The sequence below is a fragment of the Cephus cinctus genome, unplaced genomic scaffold, assembly GCF_000341935.2.
Source record: "Cephus cinctus unplaced genomic scaffold, Ccin1 Ccin1_scaffold0515, whole genome shotgun sequence".
NCBI classification, from domain to species: domain Eukaryota; kingdom Metazoa; phylum Arthropoda; class Insecta; order Hymenoptera; family Cephidae; genus Cephus; species Cephus cinctus.
This window is the reverse complement of record NW_014333179.1, coordinates 179,975-193,488: the sequence shown is the minus strand read 5'-3', so window position 1 is coordinate 193,488 and position 13,514 is coordinate 179,975. Positions and strand designations below refer to the sequence as shown.

General features: G+C 39.9%; 1 protein-coding gene and 1 long non-coding RNA gene across 31 annotated transcripts in view; one reads left to right on the top strand and one right to left on the bottom strand.

Annotated features, from left to right (window-relative positions):
- Window positions 1-6: 6 nt before the first annotated feature.
- The window catches only part of LOC107268316, a 44,163-nt gene continuing 30,655 nt past the window's right edge, over window positions 7-13,514 (bottom strand). For 22 of the 23 annotated variants that reach the window (XM_025085644.1, XM_025085645.1, XM_025085650.1 and 19 more), the window contains 6 exons: window positions 4,915-5,028; window positions 4,691-4,824; window positions 4,451-4,601; window positions 4,044-4,372; window positions 3,637-3,964; window positions 7-3,555 (listed from right to left, as the gene is read on the bottom strand). In XM_025085644.1, coding sequence (XP_024941412.1) covers window positions 1,115-3,555; window positions 3,637-3,964; window positions 4,044-4,372; window positions 4,451-4,601; window positions 4,691-4,824; window positions 4,915-5,028 — 3,497 coding nt within the window. In that variant the 3' untranslated portion in view covers window positions 7-1,114. Of the gene's footprint in view, window positions 3,556-3,636; window positions 3,965-4,043; window positions 4,373-4,450; window positions 4,602-4,690; window positions 4,825-4,914; window positions 5,029-5,109; window positions 5,197-13,514 lie in introns of those variants that run through there. The other variant, XM_015740985.2, reaches the window with a different exon arrangement.
- LOC107268318 lies at window positions 4,701-12,993 on the top strand. 8 transcript variants are annotated; one of them, XR_003059860.1, is made up of 9 exons: window positions 4,701-4,796; window positions 4,871-4,977; window positions 5,084-5,339; window positions 6,157-6,369; window positions 6,715-7,074; window positions 7,217-8,195; window positions 8,302-8,865; window positions 9,459-9,578; window positions 9,654-12,993. It is a non-coding gene; the product is annotated as an uncharacterized LOC107268318 (long non-coding RNA). The 8 variants fall into 8 exon arrangements; XR_003059862.1 differs by lacking the exon at window positions 5,084-5,339; XR_001537799.2 differs by lacking the exons at window positions 4,701-4,796; window positions 4,871-4,977; window positions 5,084-5,339 and adding an exon at window positions 5,347-5,605.

Genomic DNA, 13,514 nt, shown 5'->3' with positions numbered 1-13,514 from the left:
AAAAAAAAAAAAAAAAAAAAAAAAAAAAAAAAAAAAAAAAAAAAAACAATAATTCGTAGTGACAGAGTCATTAAGCGTCTTTGCTAATTGCGTTAATAAATTAAGCGATCAAAATAATAACAAAAAAAAAATAATAAATTTACCAGAGCAACAAACTTAACAAACGTGAATAATGACGGACCGTTATAATAAATATATGAAAAATGAGATAGAGCAAAATAAATACGAGGTACTGTACAATACATAAAATATACAGATGCAACAGCATAGTAACAATAGTACTATTTTCATGTAATAAAACCTACTCAATGTTAATACCTTCTTGGCAAGATATCGTAGTGTAATTTATAAAATAATAGACTAATGATTATTTAAGTACAGCGATAAAATGATAAGTTCGTTTAAGTACCGTTTTAAATGCTATGATATAATTTATTATTGCACTGTCGGCCATTAAAAACCTTGATTAAAAGTCTTGGATTTTTTTTTCTTATCTTATAATAAATAACATTTTCACATAGATTTTCTAAAAAGAAAATCTTGACTAATTAATATCGGAACCAGCGATATTAATGTTTTGCCAAGTGTGAATAATAATAACAACGTATATCTGAGTATCCGTGAATATGAAGGTTTTACAGATCTATTTGCGGTTAAAGACGAAAATATATTATCTGTTTAATAGACTAATTATTTAATGAGGCTATTGAGAAGATTCTATTCGTTTTATATACAGGAATATATGTATATTATATATACATGCAGAATTTATATATACATATATATAAATTTATTATATATACATATATATACATGCAGAATACCCGGTATATGAACTCATAAACGCATAGCGCTTGGAACGTAATAATAATTTATAGTATTAGGGTAATATTCTTGAGTTACTGGCCATGTGAGTATCCGGTGCCTATTATTAGAAGTTTCATAAATCATAAAGATCTCGTAAGAAATAATAAGTACGAATACAAAGCAATATGTATATGAGGTTTCCAACCTGCTACTGGAATACCTGCTTATGGTTAGATTTGATCCAAGGTACTTTGGACTCGTTGGCCTAAGGCATATTTTTCTAAAGCTAGTTATAAAATTAACATTATCAGGAAACAAGACTATTGTGCTGACTTCCGGGTACGAGAACCGTAATCAAACTTTCGTTTTCACTGTCGCTAAAGCTCTTCTCGGTACCAACGGGATTGCTGATACCAAAACTAGGAACACATTGACTCCTGCCAAGATCGACGCCAGAATCCATACTTTTAGAGAATCCAGAAGCGTCCGAGAGACACCGGAAGTTACCGGACACAGTATCCGAGAATCGACGGAAGTTATCGAAGAAGACGCTATCCGTCCCGACGCTCTCAGCGCCGCTCTCGCTCGCTCCATCGCAGACAGACTCCGTTTCGTCGGTCTCCGAGACAGTGCTGACGTCATATTTCAATAAATGCTTCTGGGAGCCATTGCTATCTGTGCTACTGAGGTAACCACTGTCCTCGACCTTTAAGGTCACGCCCTTCCGGTTCTTTGTCCTTATGCCCAAGGCAGCTGAATTTTTATCCTTAAGGGCTCTCGATGCATCCATGCTCCAAAATGTGTGCCTAGGACAGCCTTTGCAAGAAGCAGATGGACCAGTCTGTTTATTAATTGCAGAGTTCTTGCAAACGCAACTCTCAGGGGACTTTAGGTCCCTCCTCAAGCTCTTCCCTCGTACAGGATCCTGTTTACTATTTAAGATCCGGTGAGTCCCTACGGGGCGTCCTGTTAGAATTACGACAGGAGCCACCTGGCTGGCCGTAGGGTTTCCAGCCTCAGACTGACTCCTGTCCCAACCGTTTTTTGAAAAGGTATTTAGCTCCTGGCAGGACTCTGCCTCTCGAAAGTCATCAGACGGTGGCAATGGCACTACATCCGGTTGGTTCTGTTTTCTTTGTCTTCGAGCCTGTCTTGAATCTGGTGTTAAGTATTTCGTCTTGCGCCAGGACATTCCCTTCTCAGAGTCCCCGTTCAAGGACTTGGTGCTACCACTTACAAAACTGGAGTCCTTCAGGTTCGACCTGATCCTGGCTTCATAAATTTCGCGTAGACTTCCGTATCCTCTTTCTAAAGGTGGACATTGGTCAGAGTCGTCATTACGAAAACTGCCTTTACTTCGTAATAAAATTTGTGCTGGTCTTTCCAAAGAGTCTACGTAGACTTCCGATAAGATTTCCTTGTCATAGTTTACCTCTCCGTTAATCTTGAGCTTCATGGGTTTCCGGTCTAGTGTATCTGGTTCATATTCAGATTCATCTTGCTTGACATAATTCTCTGGGGAATCCTGTACCTTGATTGTTAGGTGACCTGGATTTTCTGGCTCGTATTGTATTTCGGGTCCAGAGTCCTCACTGCCGGCTGGACTGGCATAACCGTCGTTAACGTAAACTTCACTAACGAGACTGTATCTCTCGTTACGCTGAGATATCACTTCCGGTAGATCATAGAAATCCTTTTCAAGTTTTGACATTGTCATCTGTCCGGTTTTTCTATTGAAAATTGCATTGCGCATTGTCAATTCTTCCGTCATTGGCAATGCAGTTGACAGTGCTGGACTAGATTGATCTGGTGATGATTTTCGACTTGATTTAGATCTCTCCAGACTATCCACTTCGTAGTCTATTACTTTTCCAGTCTTAGATACCTGGTCCAGAGCCTTGACATCTACCATCTCACGAATTACAGCATCCATAATTCGTTTCGTCGGATTTTTCGAACCAGGAAGCTCCGTTATCATATCCGGAAGTTTGTTTGAATCTTTATGAGATCTTATCCGGCTTGTTTTGCTAGATAACGTGTTATCCCGGTACAAAGAATTTTTCAAGGATGCTTTTTCAGAGTCCTGAGGAATTACGGAAGTGGCTTCTTCGCAAGAAAACGTAGGAACGAATCTCTTCTGATCCTCCTCTAAGCCGATGCTCTCTTCCATTTGCTTTTTGAAGGAATTTTCAATGATCTGTTGGACCTTGGCATTTAGATTATTGACCTGATGGGCATCAGCGACTCTGGAGAATCTGTCATAAATCGATTGCTCGAACATGGACTTGGTAGATCTTTTAGAGACACTGTATCTGTCTTCATTATCTAAGATCTCACTTCGTGCCATCTCCTGGAAAGAACGAAGCATCGCAGGTTTATTCTTCCAGACTGATAACGTCCTGGCATTCAATTGAGACCCATCCTGAATGATATCCTGCCTCGCCACATTCTTCAAATATTCTAAACTCCTGGCGAAGTTCCTGGCATTTTCCTGAAAATTCCTTTTACTCTCCTCAGGATCCTTCCAACGGCGTTCAGGAGGTTTGACATCCTGTAACCAAGCTCTTATTCTGCTCTCGCCAGGACATGGTTGGCTAGGAGCTGGTAAGGCTATGATATCTTGACAGCCAGGACATCCGGTACATCCCTGTGACTTCCTGGATCTAGCTACAGAACCTTGAACCGAATTTACTCTCGGTTTTGCCGAGCTCTCCTTTTCTGATACCGAACGTTCTTCCTCTGGGATCCCTGAAATTCCAAAACAATTTCAGGATCATCAGAATCTTAAGTATACCGTTACTATACATTAAAGTCATTATCATGGCTTACCATTCAGTGTAGGAACAAATTTCTTGACAGCCATTTTATGTTTAGCAATTGATATCACTTCTCTTATCTTCATAAGAAATTCAACAGCTGCCGGTGGCGGTGCCAATAGTAACTGTCGGTCAAAGTAAGCAGGATTGAAGTACAACTTCCGGCGCTGTGTTCCAGGCAGAGCTGGAAAATCCTGCAGATGAGCATTCTCGACAGTCTCAACAATGCGAACGTCTTCGTCTGGAATCCTTTCGCCAAGAATTGATCCTGAACCGAAGAATCCTTCCGTTCCAGGTTCCAGGTAGACACAGTGAGGATGAACAATGGCTGATGTTATCTGCTGAAAAAAAATCATCAGAACCTATTTGAAAAACAGAACAGCAGTACGAAGCGTGCGAGCCGAGCCAGTGTTCACCTACATTTTCGAAACCAGGTTCTCCATCGCTTTGCCCAAGGTCATCCCCAAGGTCACTTTCACTAAGTCCACTATTGGTATCACTCTCAAAATGTCGGCCAGCCGAGAGAAGTGGATTATTCTTAACAATTCCAGGATCTCTACCATTTGCGTGAGGTGCTTCCGGTTCCTGAAATCGTTTCCGTCTCGCCCTTCTGCTCTGCAGATACAGGGAGACGCTGGCTATATAAATCAGCGCCAGCAATACGGATGATACTCCAATGGCTGTGTACTCTATCGTGGATAATCCTTGGCTGGTAGATCCGGATGGTGAGAACATCACTTCCCTTACACCTATAAATGATAAGAAATTAGCAATGTAGAAAGAAAGAGAGAGGATTTATTAAGATTCTAATGGTACGGTATGCTTACTATTTTTAGATGGTGAACCTGCCACCCTGAATGCAACGCACGGTGTGAACACTGTTGGCTTGGTTGTAGATGGCGAAGCATCTCTGCAAACTAATCTGGCTAAGACGACTCTGCCCTCTGTAGCATCCCTGAGTTCAGCATCACCGATCCACTGAAGATTATCAAAGTAAAACAAAAGTACAGGGTTAAGAAGACCTTTTGTTAATCGTCCCTCCAACAATGTACTGTTCGACCATTCACCTGCAGAAATGTTCGACCTTCGTCCCTGAATAGTCTGAAAGGTGGTTCGGCATCAGAAAGGTTTCGCAGTCCCATCCATCCGCTTTTACCAAGTTGCTGAGCACCGGTAATCCCACAAACTGGAGTTGCGACGCCTGTAATTAGAAAATTTCAGCATACTTAACCATTGCGTTTTCACAGATTGCCAACTCTTTTGGAATTGGACAAGGATTTCTTTGGCCTACCTTGGAATCGAATCTCAGCCTGAGGATAAATGATCTGTTCACGTTGCGGTAGAAAAACATAAGGTATTGCCTCCACGTTACCGGAATGGCTTAGGAAGCCTGCCACGCTGCATTCTGCAAAAAGACAATAGTGTGAAAATTAGTTTATAAATAATTTTTTAAAACTCAGAGTATATAAAACTCAAGAGGAATTACACGACGTGTATTTTATAAAATATAAAAATCTAATGGATGACAAATTGCGAATCCTGCGGCTGCATAAATCAACTACTCTCTGCAACGGTATTTTTCTCAAGCACTATCCGCATATATACAGCAGATCGATAGTGTGTAGTACCGCTAGAGGCAAGTACAAAGTGCAAATTACAGCAGTAGAATTCGCACGGGATCAAAGTTCACCAATAGAGAAAACTAAATCTTAAACCGTGAATAATACTTATAAATAAATCATTAAGATATTTTGATACGATACTAATAATATGATTTATGAATTTTTCGTATGTTTAATATCATGCCTATGTATACATGGAGTATATAAATACACCTGTACGTCATACAGTTCAAGTTCACGTTAGGCATTAGTAATGTAAACTGCAAACGGGTACAAATAATCCCCATAAATAAATCTAAGTATGATTGCTGTCGGATGATATTGCTGTATGACTTGTATATACCTTAATACGTTATAAAGGTACCGTTCACACACGTCACTGAAAAAAAAAAGAAAGTAAAGGGACCCTATCGCGTATTCAAATAAAAGTGTTCCGGGTGTAATTTCATCGGCAGGCCCAAAAGAACGTCTGTAATTCCGTGGGCGGTTTGATGAAATAAAGATAAATAAAATGAAAGAGAGGAAAGAGTTAAAGAAAAAGGAGAGAAAAAATACGCAGCGCTGCTCCGATCGTAACTTAACCCGAAGTAATCGTTTTCCTGCGTCATTAGATATGAGAATATATTGAGGGTTTCAATATACTACCGAAAATCACGCGCGCTCAATGGCTCATTAATTACACAGACAGAAGTTGGGATTGGTCAAATTTATTAAGTGAGAGACACAGACGTAAGGGAAATATGTGGCAATGCAATCATTACATTCTGTGGTAATAAGTTATAAACTAGGAATAATATTTCTAATAATATTCATACACTGCGAATAGGAGTTAGGTCACTGAATATATAATCAGTATTATGGAAATGGTCAAATCATTATAAGTAAGAAAATAAGGATTTTTGTGATTTCAGGTATTATTAGATTGAAGAATCTGCAATAAGGATACTCTAGGAATGGTCTATTAATGCTAACTCTACAGGCCCAGGGCCTTGTGAGTAATCAGTACCTATTTCTCACAAATAAGCAAAAAGCACAGCCATTAAAGAATATGATGCCTGATGTTCTTCCTGGAAAAGGATTGTCATTCTGATATAATCACATTATATATGCATATGTAGGTTATGGTAAGAAAAATCATTCTTGTAACTTATAATTGTCTGCATAAATAATATTGTTAAAGAATTTAATTGACTCGATGGCATATGGATTTGACATGGAAATGCTCTGTGATTTTGTGTACACGAAAGGGATATATCTTTGTTGGAATAATTTTGTAATGTATAATAGACTGCGTTGAAGAACAGTAAAGAAAAGCAAATGAGTAGATGAGTTTCCTTAAGGTCAGGGTTAAGTGACGTTCTTGAGGAGATTAAATAATACAGTTAATAAGATCCTAACCTTCGAGGCACATTAACCATGGAAATCCATTCAAATGCATTCCCTCGTTCTCGTCGCTTTCTTTATTACAGCTTTAAGCCACATTGTCAACATCTTCAGCAGGAGCTAAAGTGTAAACCCTCTTGGAGAAAGAAGAGACAAACAATAACGTCAGAGTCATTAAGAGAATTTCTACTGGTCATAACATACTATTATATATTGACCTGGTACTTAATCTCTGTATAAGGGGCAGCAGCCACAGAAGGATAAAGAAAAAGAATAAGATTTACATATTCAGCATGCCAAAGACAGGATAAAAATGTGGCACAAAGAATAAATAAAAAGAATCTTGCCACTGAGATATTTATAATTGACAAATAATTGATTTGTGAATGAGAGCCAATATTCCAAATTATCAAATGGCAATAAATGACTGTCAAAAGAATTTATGAGTAAGTACCAATACATAATACCCAGTGAATATGTAATAATGATAATTTACATCCTATTTCTATTAAACGAGTAAACAGATACAACTGGTATGACTATACCTAAATACACCCAGGCATAAATAGCAGAATTATTTTCTCACAGAAACCTGAAATCAGCATTGCGAATCAACGTTGAAGAAGATCGGATAGCGCCGGTGATTAATGTGAATGGCGTCCATTTTTTATTTGTTGGTTCTTGCCGTGACCTCGTAACCTTTCTAATGGTGGAGAGTGTCACCGTATATATATACTACAGAAGAAGATCCACGCGAGGGAGATACTGTTCACACATATGGACCTAGGAAAACAACGTCCCGGGGCATTCACGGTTCCCGCCTTGCAGAAGTCGCAATTATCATTGGTCCATCCACCTGTTAATGTGACAGTTGTTAAAATGTTACCACTGGATCTCCCACAGTATTATTAATACGTCAATATACCCATCTATAATTTAATAGTGACCATAAAGTCAGCACACAATAATTATTACCGGCGATAAATGAACGTTGAAACAGTCATTACTCGTGACGTTTATTAAAGAATTATTCCAGACAGCATGAAGATTGTTTGCACGAGAAACTTTCTTTAATATTTCTCCAGGACATTTGGAAGGAATTGAAAATTACCATCCCACGTTATCGCCAAGGTGACAGTGTCTGATATCATTAATGGCACAGGCAACTTTACCGCAATGCTTTAATAGCACCTTGATATGACCTGGCGGACGTTTGCGGTACTACAACACGAGAAAATCACGTTTGCAAGTCTCTCTACGCATGGCCGAGTCGTTATTTATCAGCGATAGAGGAATGAACCTATTTAAAAGTTGCACAAGGAGACACTTGCCCGGCAGCTTCCCTCACCAGCCTCAGGATTGACCTCGAGGTCAACAGGAACCTTTTGCACAAGATACAGACACAGTCACTCTTCCTAGTCAGTGTAACCAGCTCCACTGTACCAAGTTACCCTGAAGATGACTTTAGAGAGTTCACAATATTCCCATGAAAATTTCTTCAGTTATTTCTGGCCTGATACCCAGCTCGTATCCTACGTGGGGATATCTTCTCATAACCTAGCAATGAGTGAGTATGCTATTGAACCCCGGTAGGTGTTCGCCAAAGGTTGAATTATGCACGGGGTATATTATAGATGAGGGAGCATGGAATAATGGAGTATACGCTGTTACAGAGGTGTACGAGAAGCCAGAAGGGTAAGACTATGATTGGATCATTACTGGAGCGTACACTGGAGGCAGGGTAGCCAACGATGAATCGAGAAACAGAAATCTAATGGCGTATACGAAAGTGGAAGTACATAAAAGGATCCAAGGTACCTTAGAAAGGGGTAAGAACGTGCTCGAACCGCGATGCGGAATCCCGGTGTGACCTTCCACGGAGGATCCGTGAACTTTGATGGAGGGGAGGACTAGCAGGGGAACCGACTTGGCGGCATCGACGTAGTAGCAACAGGTACACGGAATGCATAGATGCATGGAGAACGGAACCCACTGGTGGAGGTGGACGGCGACAGAGGGAATACCGATTAAAGGGAACAGGTAAAACGTGACCTGAAACTGAACGACCTCGAGGACCTGGCAGGGCCACGTATCCTGACAGTAAGAACACATCTATCCAATTGAAAGATACAAATTCCTTCAATTAAAAAGTTGTCAGTGAGGACCGTCCAATCTCAAGAACCGCCGAGACATACGATTCACGGCAAGAAATAAAAAGCTACAGGATAATCCAAGGAGTGAGTCGTCGATTAAGGAATATCGCGTGTCCGAAATCATTTGGATATAATTTAACCAGAGAAATGGCCCTCGCGGTGAGGATGGTACCGTTAAAGATAAATCATCCCGATTTGAGAAGGGAAAATAAAAATTTACACAAGATATATAAGGCAATCCATGCAATAAATACAGTGCCCGCATACGCATACAGTACCTGGCAAATAATTTTAAAAAGAGATAAGACCGCATTAACCGAAGTAATCCGCGTATTACTTTATCTTAGTAAATTCATATTCAACCCGAAAACTGTTTAATCAGTTCATTTATTCGGGCGTTGCACTTTTGCCCAGCCCGATTATACGCGCATCAATCATATATACGAAATTCACCGTGAGGCCAATTTCATCGCATACGTGTTAACCATTCATAATTTCTCTCTGGACGCACACGCGATCCAGACGGAGTAAGGAGACGATAAAATAACATGAATAAAAGGATAGCGTGGTGGACGCGCGCCACCATAGGATATTTTCATACTTTTACCACGTATATCAATAATATCGATAGGCCGTTTAGCTAAGAGATTATTAATCAGATATACATTTATTTACAGATTCTTTACCATCACCAAGGCACACCTTGTTTATCCAGACTCCTACTGCGACGCCACAGGATTCGTATGCGCACAGTAATTGTTACCTGGACATTTTCATCTGAGCTTCCTCGTGAGACTGTACGTTTTCCTGCATGTTATTCGTGGCTACCATACTATGTATGAATTAATAATTATCCTTCTTTCCTACCACAGCCATATTACGTACTTGGAGTATGTATAATATTTATTTTACGATCCTGTAAAATACTAACAACGTTACGTCACTGCCACCCACAATGCTCATGGAGAGATGCGAAATTATCAACCACCCTGTATAGGATATACATGCTGAACGGCACGTGTACGGCATCGGCAGGGCTGGCTGGCACTGTGTATAAAACCCCGTGGGTAGTTTATGGGGTATAAATATTAGAGACAAAGTGAATTCTGTGAAGATTGAAAATTGAGACATTCCCGGATCGTAAAGAGCCGAGTAATTACGTGATAGGACGAGAAGAAGAGGAAGCTTGTACAACTGTGAAATTATGGTCCACGATACGTTAAAATACAGAAATATGCTGACTGCCACGGGGATACTAGAGACTCTCTAATGGTTCGAATAAGAGATGCAATCGACGTGGATCATTTTTATTGAATGGCTATAGCCATATATGCATATATAAGTATGCTCCATCGTTTTATTGATCCCGGATATAATCTGAGGATTCCACAGGAATTACCCTATTGGTGAACCTAATGGTTTCGCATTATCAAACGATCCGCTTTTCTGATGACCCCTGATGACATCGATGGTACCGATTACCTTACTGTACTGCGGATACAATATAGTCAACAATCAGTAGGGACGAGTACAGCAGATAAAACCGTCATGGTGTATACACGCATTATCTGATGCTGGACTTATCCTGCAGGAGGATACAGAAATTACGCACGGATGTTCAGAGCCTAAAATTGAGGAATCCGCGAAAATGATGATTTTCTACTGTAACGATGGTGATTCGCCAAATTGATTTTAAATGTCAAACCGTACAAGATGGGCGCATTCAGAAGCACGTAAGAATGTATGCACTAGCTTGTTTATAACTGGACCCAAGATCAGGAGGATCCCAGAACGCTTCAAGTTTGACATTGGAAGAGAAAGAGATATAGTATGTTCCACGATCATCCTGAACCTCAATGGGATTATGTATGAAACATGAATGAATGGGAAGTGGCGTGTCAGAAAGAGAAATAATACTCATCAGCAGTCATTGATGATGTTAAGTAGGATATAATTAGCTTGTTAGACACGTAGATGAGGAGTTTCGGTGGCTGAGAATGGAGATGAAAGGCGAATAAAAGGTAAAGATCGATGGGGCCCGTGGCAGGTTAGGACCTTATGGGACCTTGTCTGAAAGTCAATAGGGTCTGGTGGGGTCAACCTCATTGGGACCTTACTCATTCACCTTTCTACTTTCTCAGCCACGCCCTCGATCACTCATTGGCTGGCTCAGCATACTTATTTGTAAGCGGCGCGCTTACTGCTACACAGATACGCATAGTTTATGCACAAATAAATAATGCGTTTGTAAGCTGTTTCACTCCCTGTAAATACCAGTGACACGATCGAAGTGGCTGGAATTAGTTAGCTTAATTGGATGGGAAGAGAAAATAAAAGTCAAAGAAAACCGTAGCGTCGTTATATTCGCTTGCTGTGTATGTATACGTAATATATTAATTGGATGATTATCGTACGAAGATTCCACACGTTTTATCGAACCCGAAGAAATTGGGCCGCGCACCTTTTTTCTTTCTTTCTTATCTCCGGCAATTTTTGTCATTACCGTCTTTTTTATACTCAAACTTGTTTTTTTTCTTTTCTCTTTTTGCTTCCATAATCCCCCTCTCCGTAACCCCAAAATTCCATAAGTCCCGAGACACTCCATGGAAGTTCGTTAACGATTGCCAATATCAAATTGCGACTTACAACAGTCATCCAATTAACCGTACCTCTCGAATTTCGCATAAAGGTGCACACACATCAAATTTATCGTTTCCTGATCAGTATAACGTGAGCTTTAAACGAGAGACGCGTGTGAATGGAAAATAAGATAAACAAAGTGTTAAAAGCAAAATAAGACTTACGCAGTCGTACCAATTTTTTCACATAAAAATTAAGTTTTAAAAACCACACTGTACTGCTTTACACGAATATCTCGAAAATCGGGTTTTTGACCCTAAACGGTATGTTTTTCCTCCCCGACCTCTTAGCAGTTCTTTCTGTAACATCATCAGTACAATTTACAGCCTCGAGACAGGTCAGAGGGGGAGATGGTCGATTCGGCCTCGATATATGCAAATAAATATTAATGACAGTACCGAGAATGAAAAAAACTGGTTTTGCAAAATAATGAATGGTTTTTCAAGCCTCTTATTTAGACACTTCCAATAAATACGTAATGTCCCAGCTACACCGTTGCAGAGACATCGTTAACGAACCGATACTTAACGTTCTTGCAAAAGAATAATTAGAAAAAAAAAAAGAAAGACAAATCAGCATAAAAATAATAAGCCCCTCGTTACTTAAAAAAGAAAAAAAATATGATCAATGATCATACGCACACTGATGGATTTTCAACTAGGAAATGTGTGTGGATTATGAACGGAGCTTTAGACACGTGTACGACTGATCCCGCACGGAGCAGCAATAATTCTCGCTAATGCAGAGTCCGGGTAGCCATTTGCGATGACGCGGTTCGATTGAAAACGGTATTTCTGTGTCGAAACGTGGCGCAGGGCGAGTAACTATTCCTGCACGTAGAAAGATATTAAGAATTGTGTCCTAGATGAATGCGAGTAAGGAATGACGAGGGAAAAGTGTAGATTCCTCGAGGAGTTGACTGTATATGTAGAGAAAGAGAGAGACAGACGGAATGAAAATGGCGAGAGTGAAAAGAATGCGGAAGGTCCCGTTGTTCCGTTAAAAAGCAGAAAGGAGGGAAAGAAATCGGTAGAACCGATGGGATCGTAAACGTAAAATGAATACCAAGAATGGCTGCGTTACCCGACGACGCTGATCGATATCGATTATACCTGATAGAAGTTACAATTGGCAATTGTCAATTGGCAGTGTGAATTCTTGACAAGAATCTAGTAGATTACGGATCGATAGCTTTGTCATTCTTGGAATTTCATAGAGGCTTCGTGTCTTTTGTGCGAGAATAAGAGACTTGACAAGAAGTGGGACGAAGAAAAAGCGGTTAGGTCGTGACTGCTTTGGTGCGCATGCGCAATGTCCGATTTCTCGATCGATAATCGATATCGAAATGGAAATGAATATACGGAATGTAATTGGAAAAAATAATTTTATAAGTAAATTTACGGAAAACGTACCACGTATCCTTAAGCATAGGATGTCCACGGTGGACTTGAGAAAGTGTAATAATTATAGGGTCCAAAGGGCCGACGTAGTTGGCTCCTCTGAAGTATATATCTGCCATGTTGACTGTATTTGCCACTACTTAAAAGCTTAGGGCCCAAACGAAATTGACATTTGTGTACTCCCTGATAATGATAAATAATAATAATGAAGTTGGGGTCCTACTGCAATTGTGGGATTTACAACCAAGTGGAATTGCCATTATCGTAAAGCGAGAATGGATCTTTGATAGGGCTCCAAATCGTCTTATAAATAAGGATTGCCTTAAATATGGTGGCCTGGTTGGCAGTTACAACAGTGGGCCCTTATGTTAATTGCACACTTCCTCGAATGGGTCCTGAAATCTTGGGTGTTTCACTCGATACTCCTTGGTTAGTGTAAATTCTGTGAGAGAGACAAGGAGAGACAATCAATATATACACAGAGTGAAAAATGGCGCACGAGAAGAGAGAAAGCAAATAAAATAAATTTTCCCAAAAAATTCTTTTCTTTTTCTTAAACCAGTTTAAAATTTCTCTGTCTGTCTACGTGAATGAGTAACAGAGATACATATAAAAATGACAGACTACCAAGGGAGAGTGGACAGACCCTTCTGAGAGGAAACTGTACCAGAGATCTCAGGTAGATGAAGATCA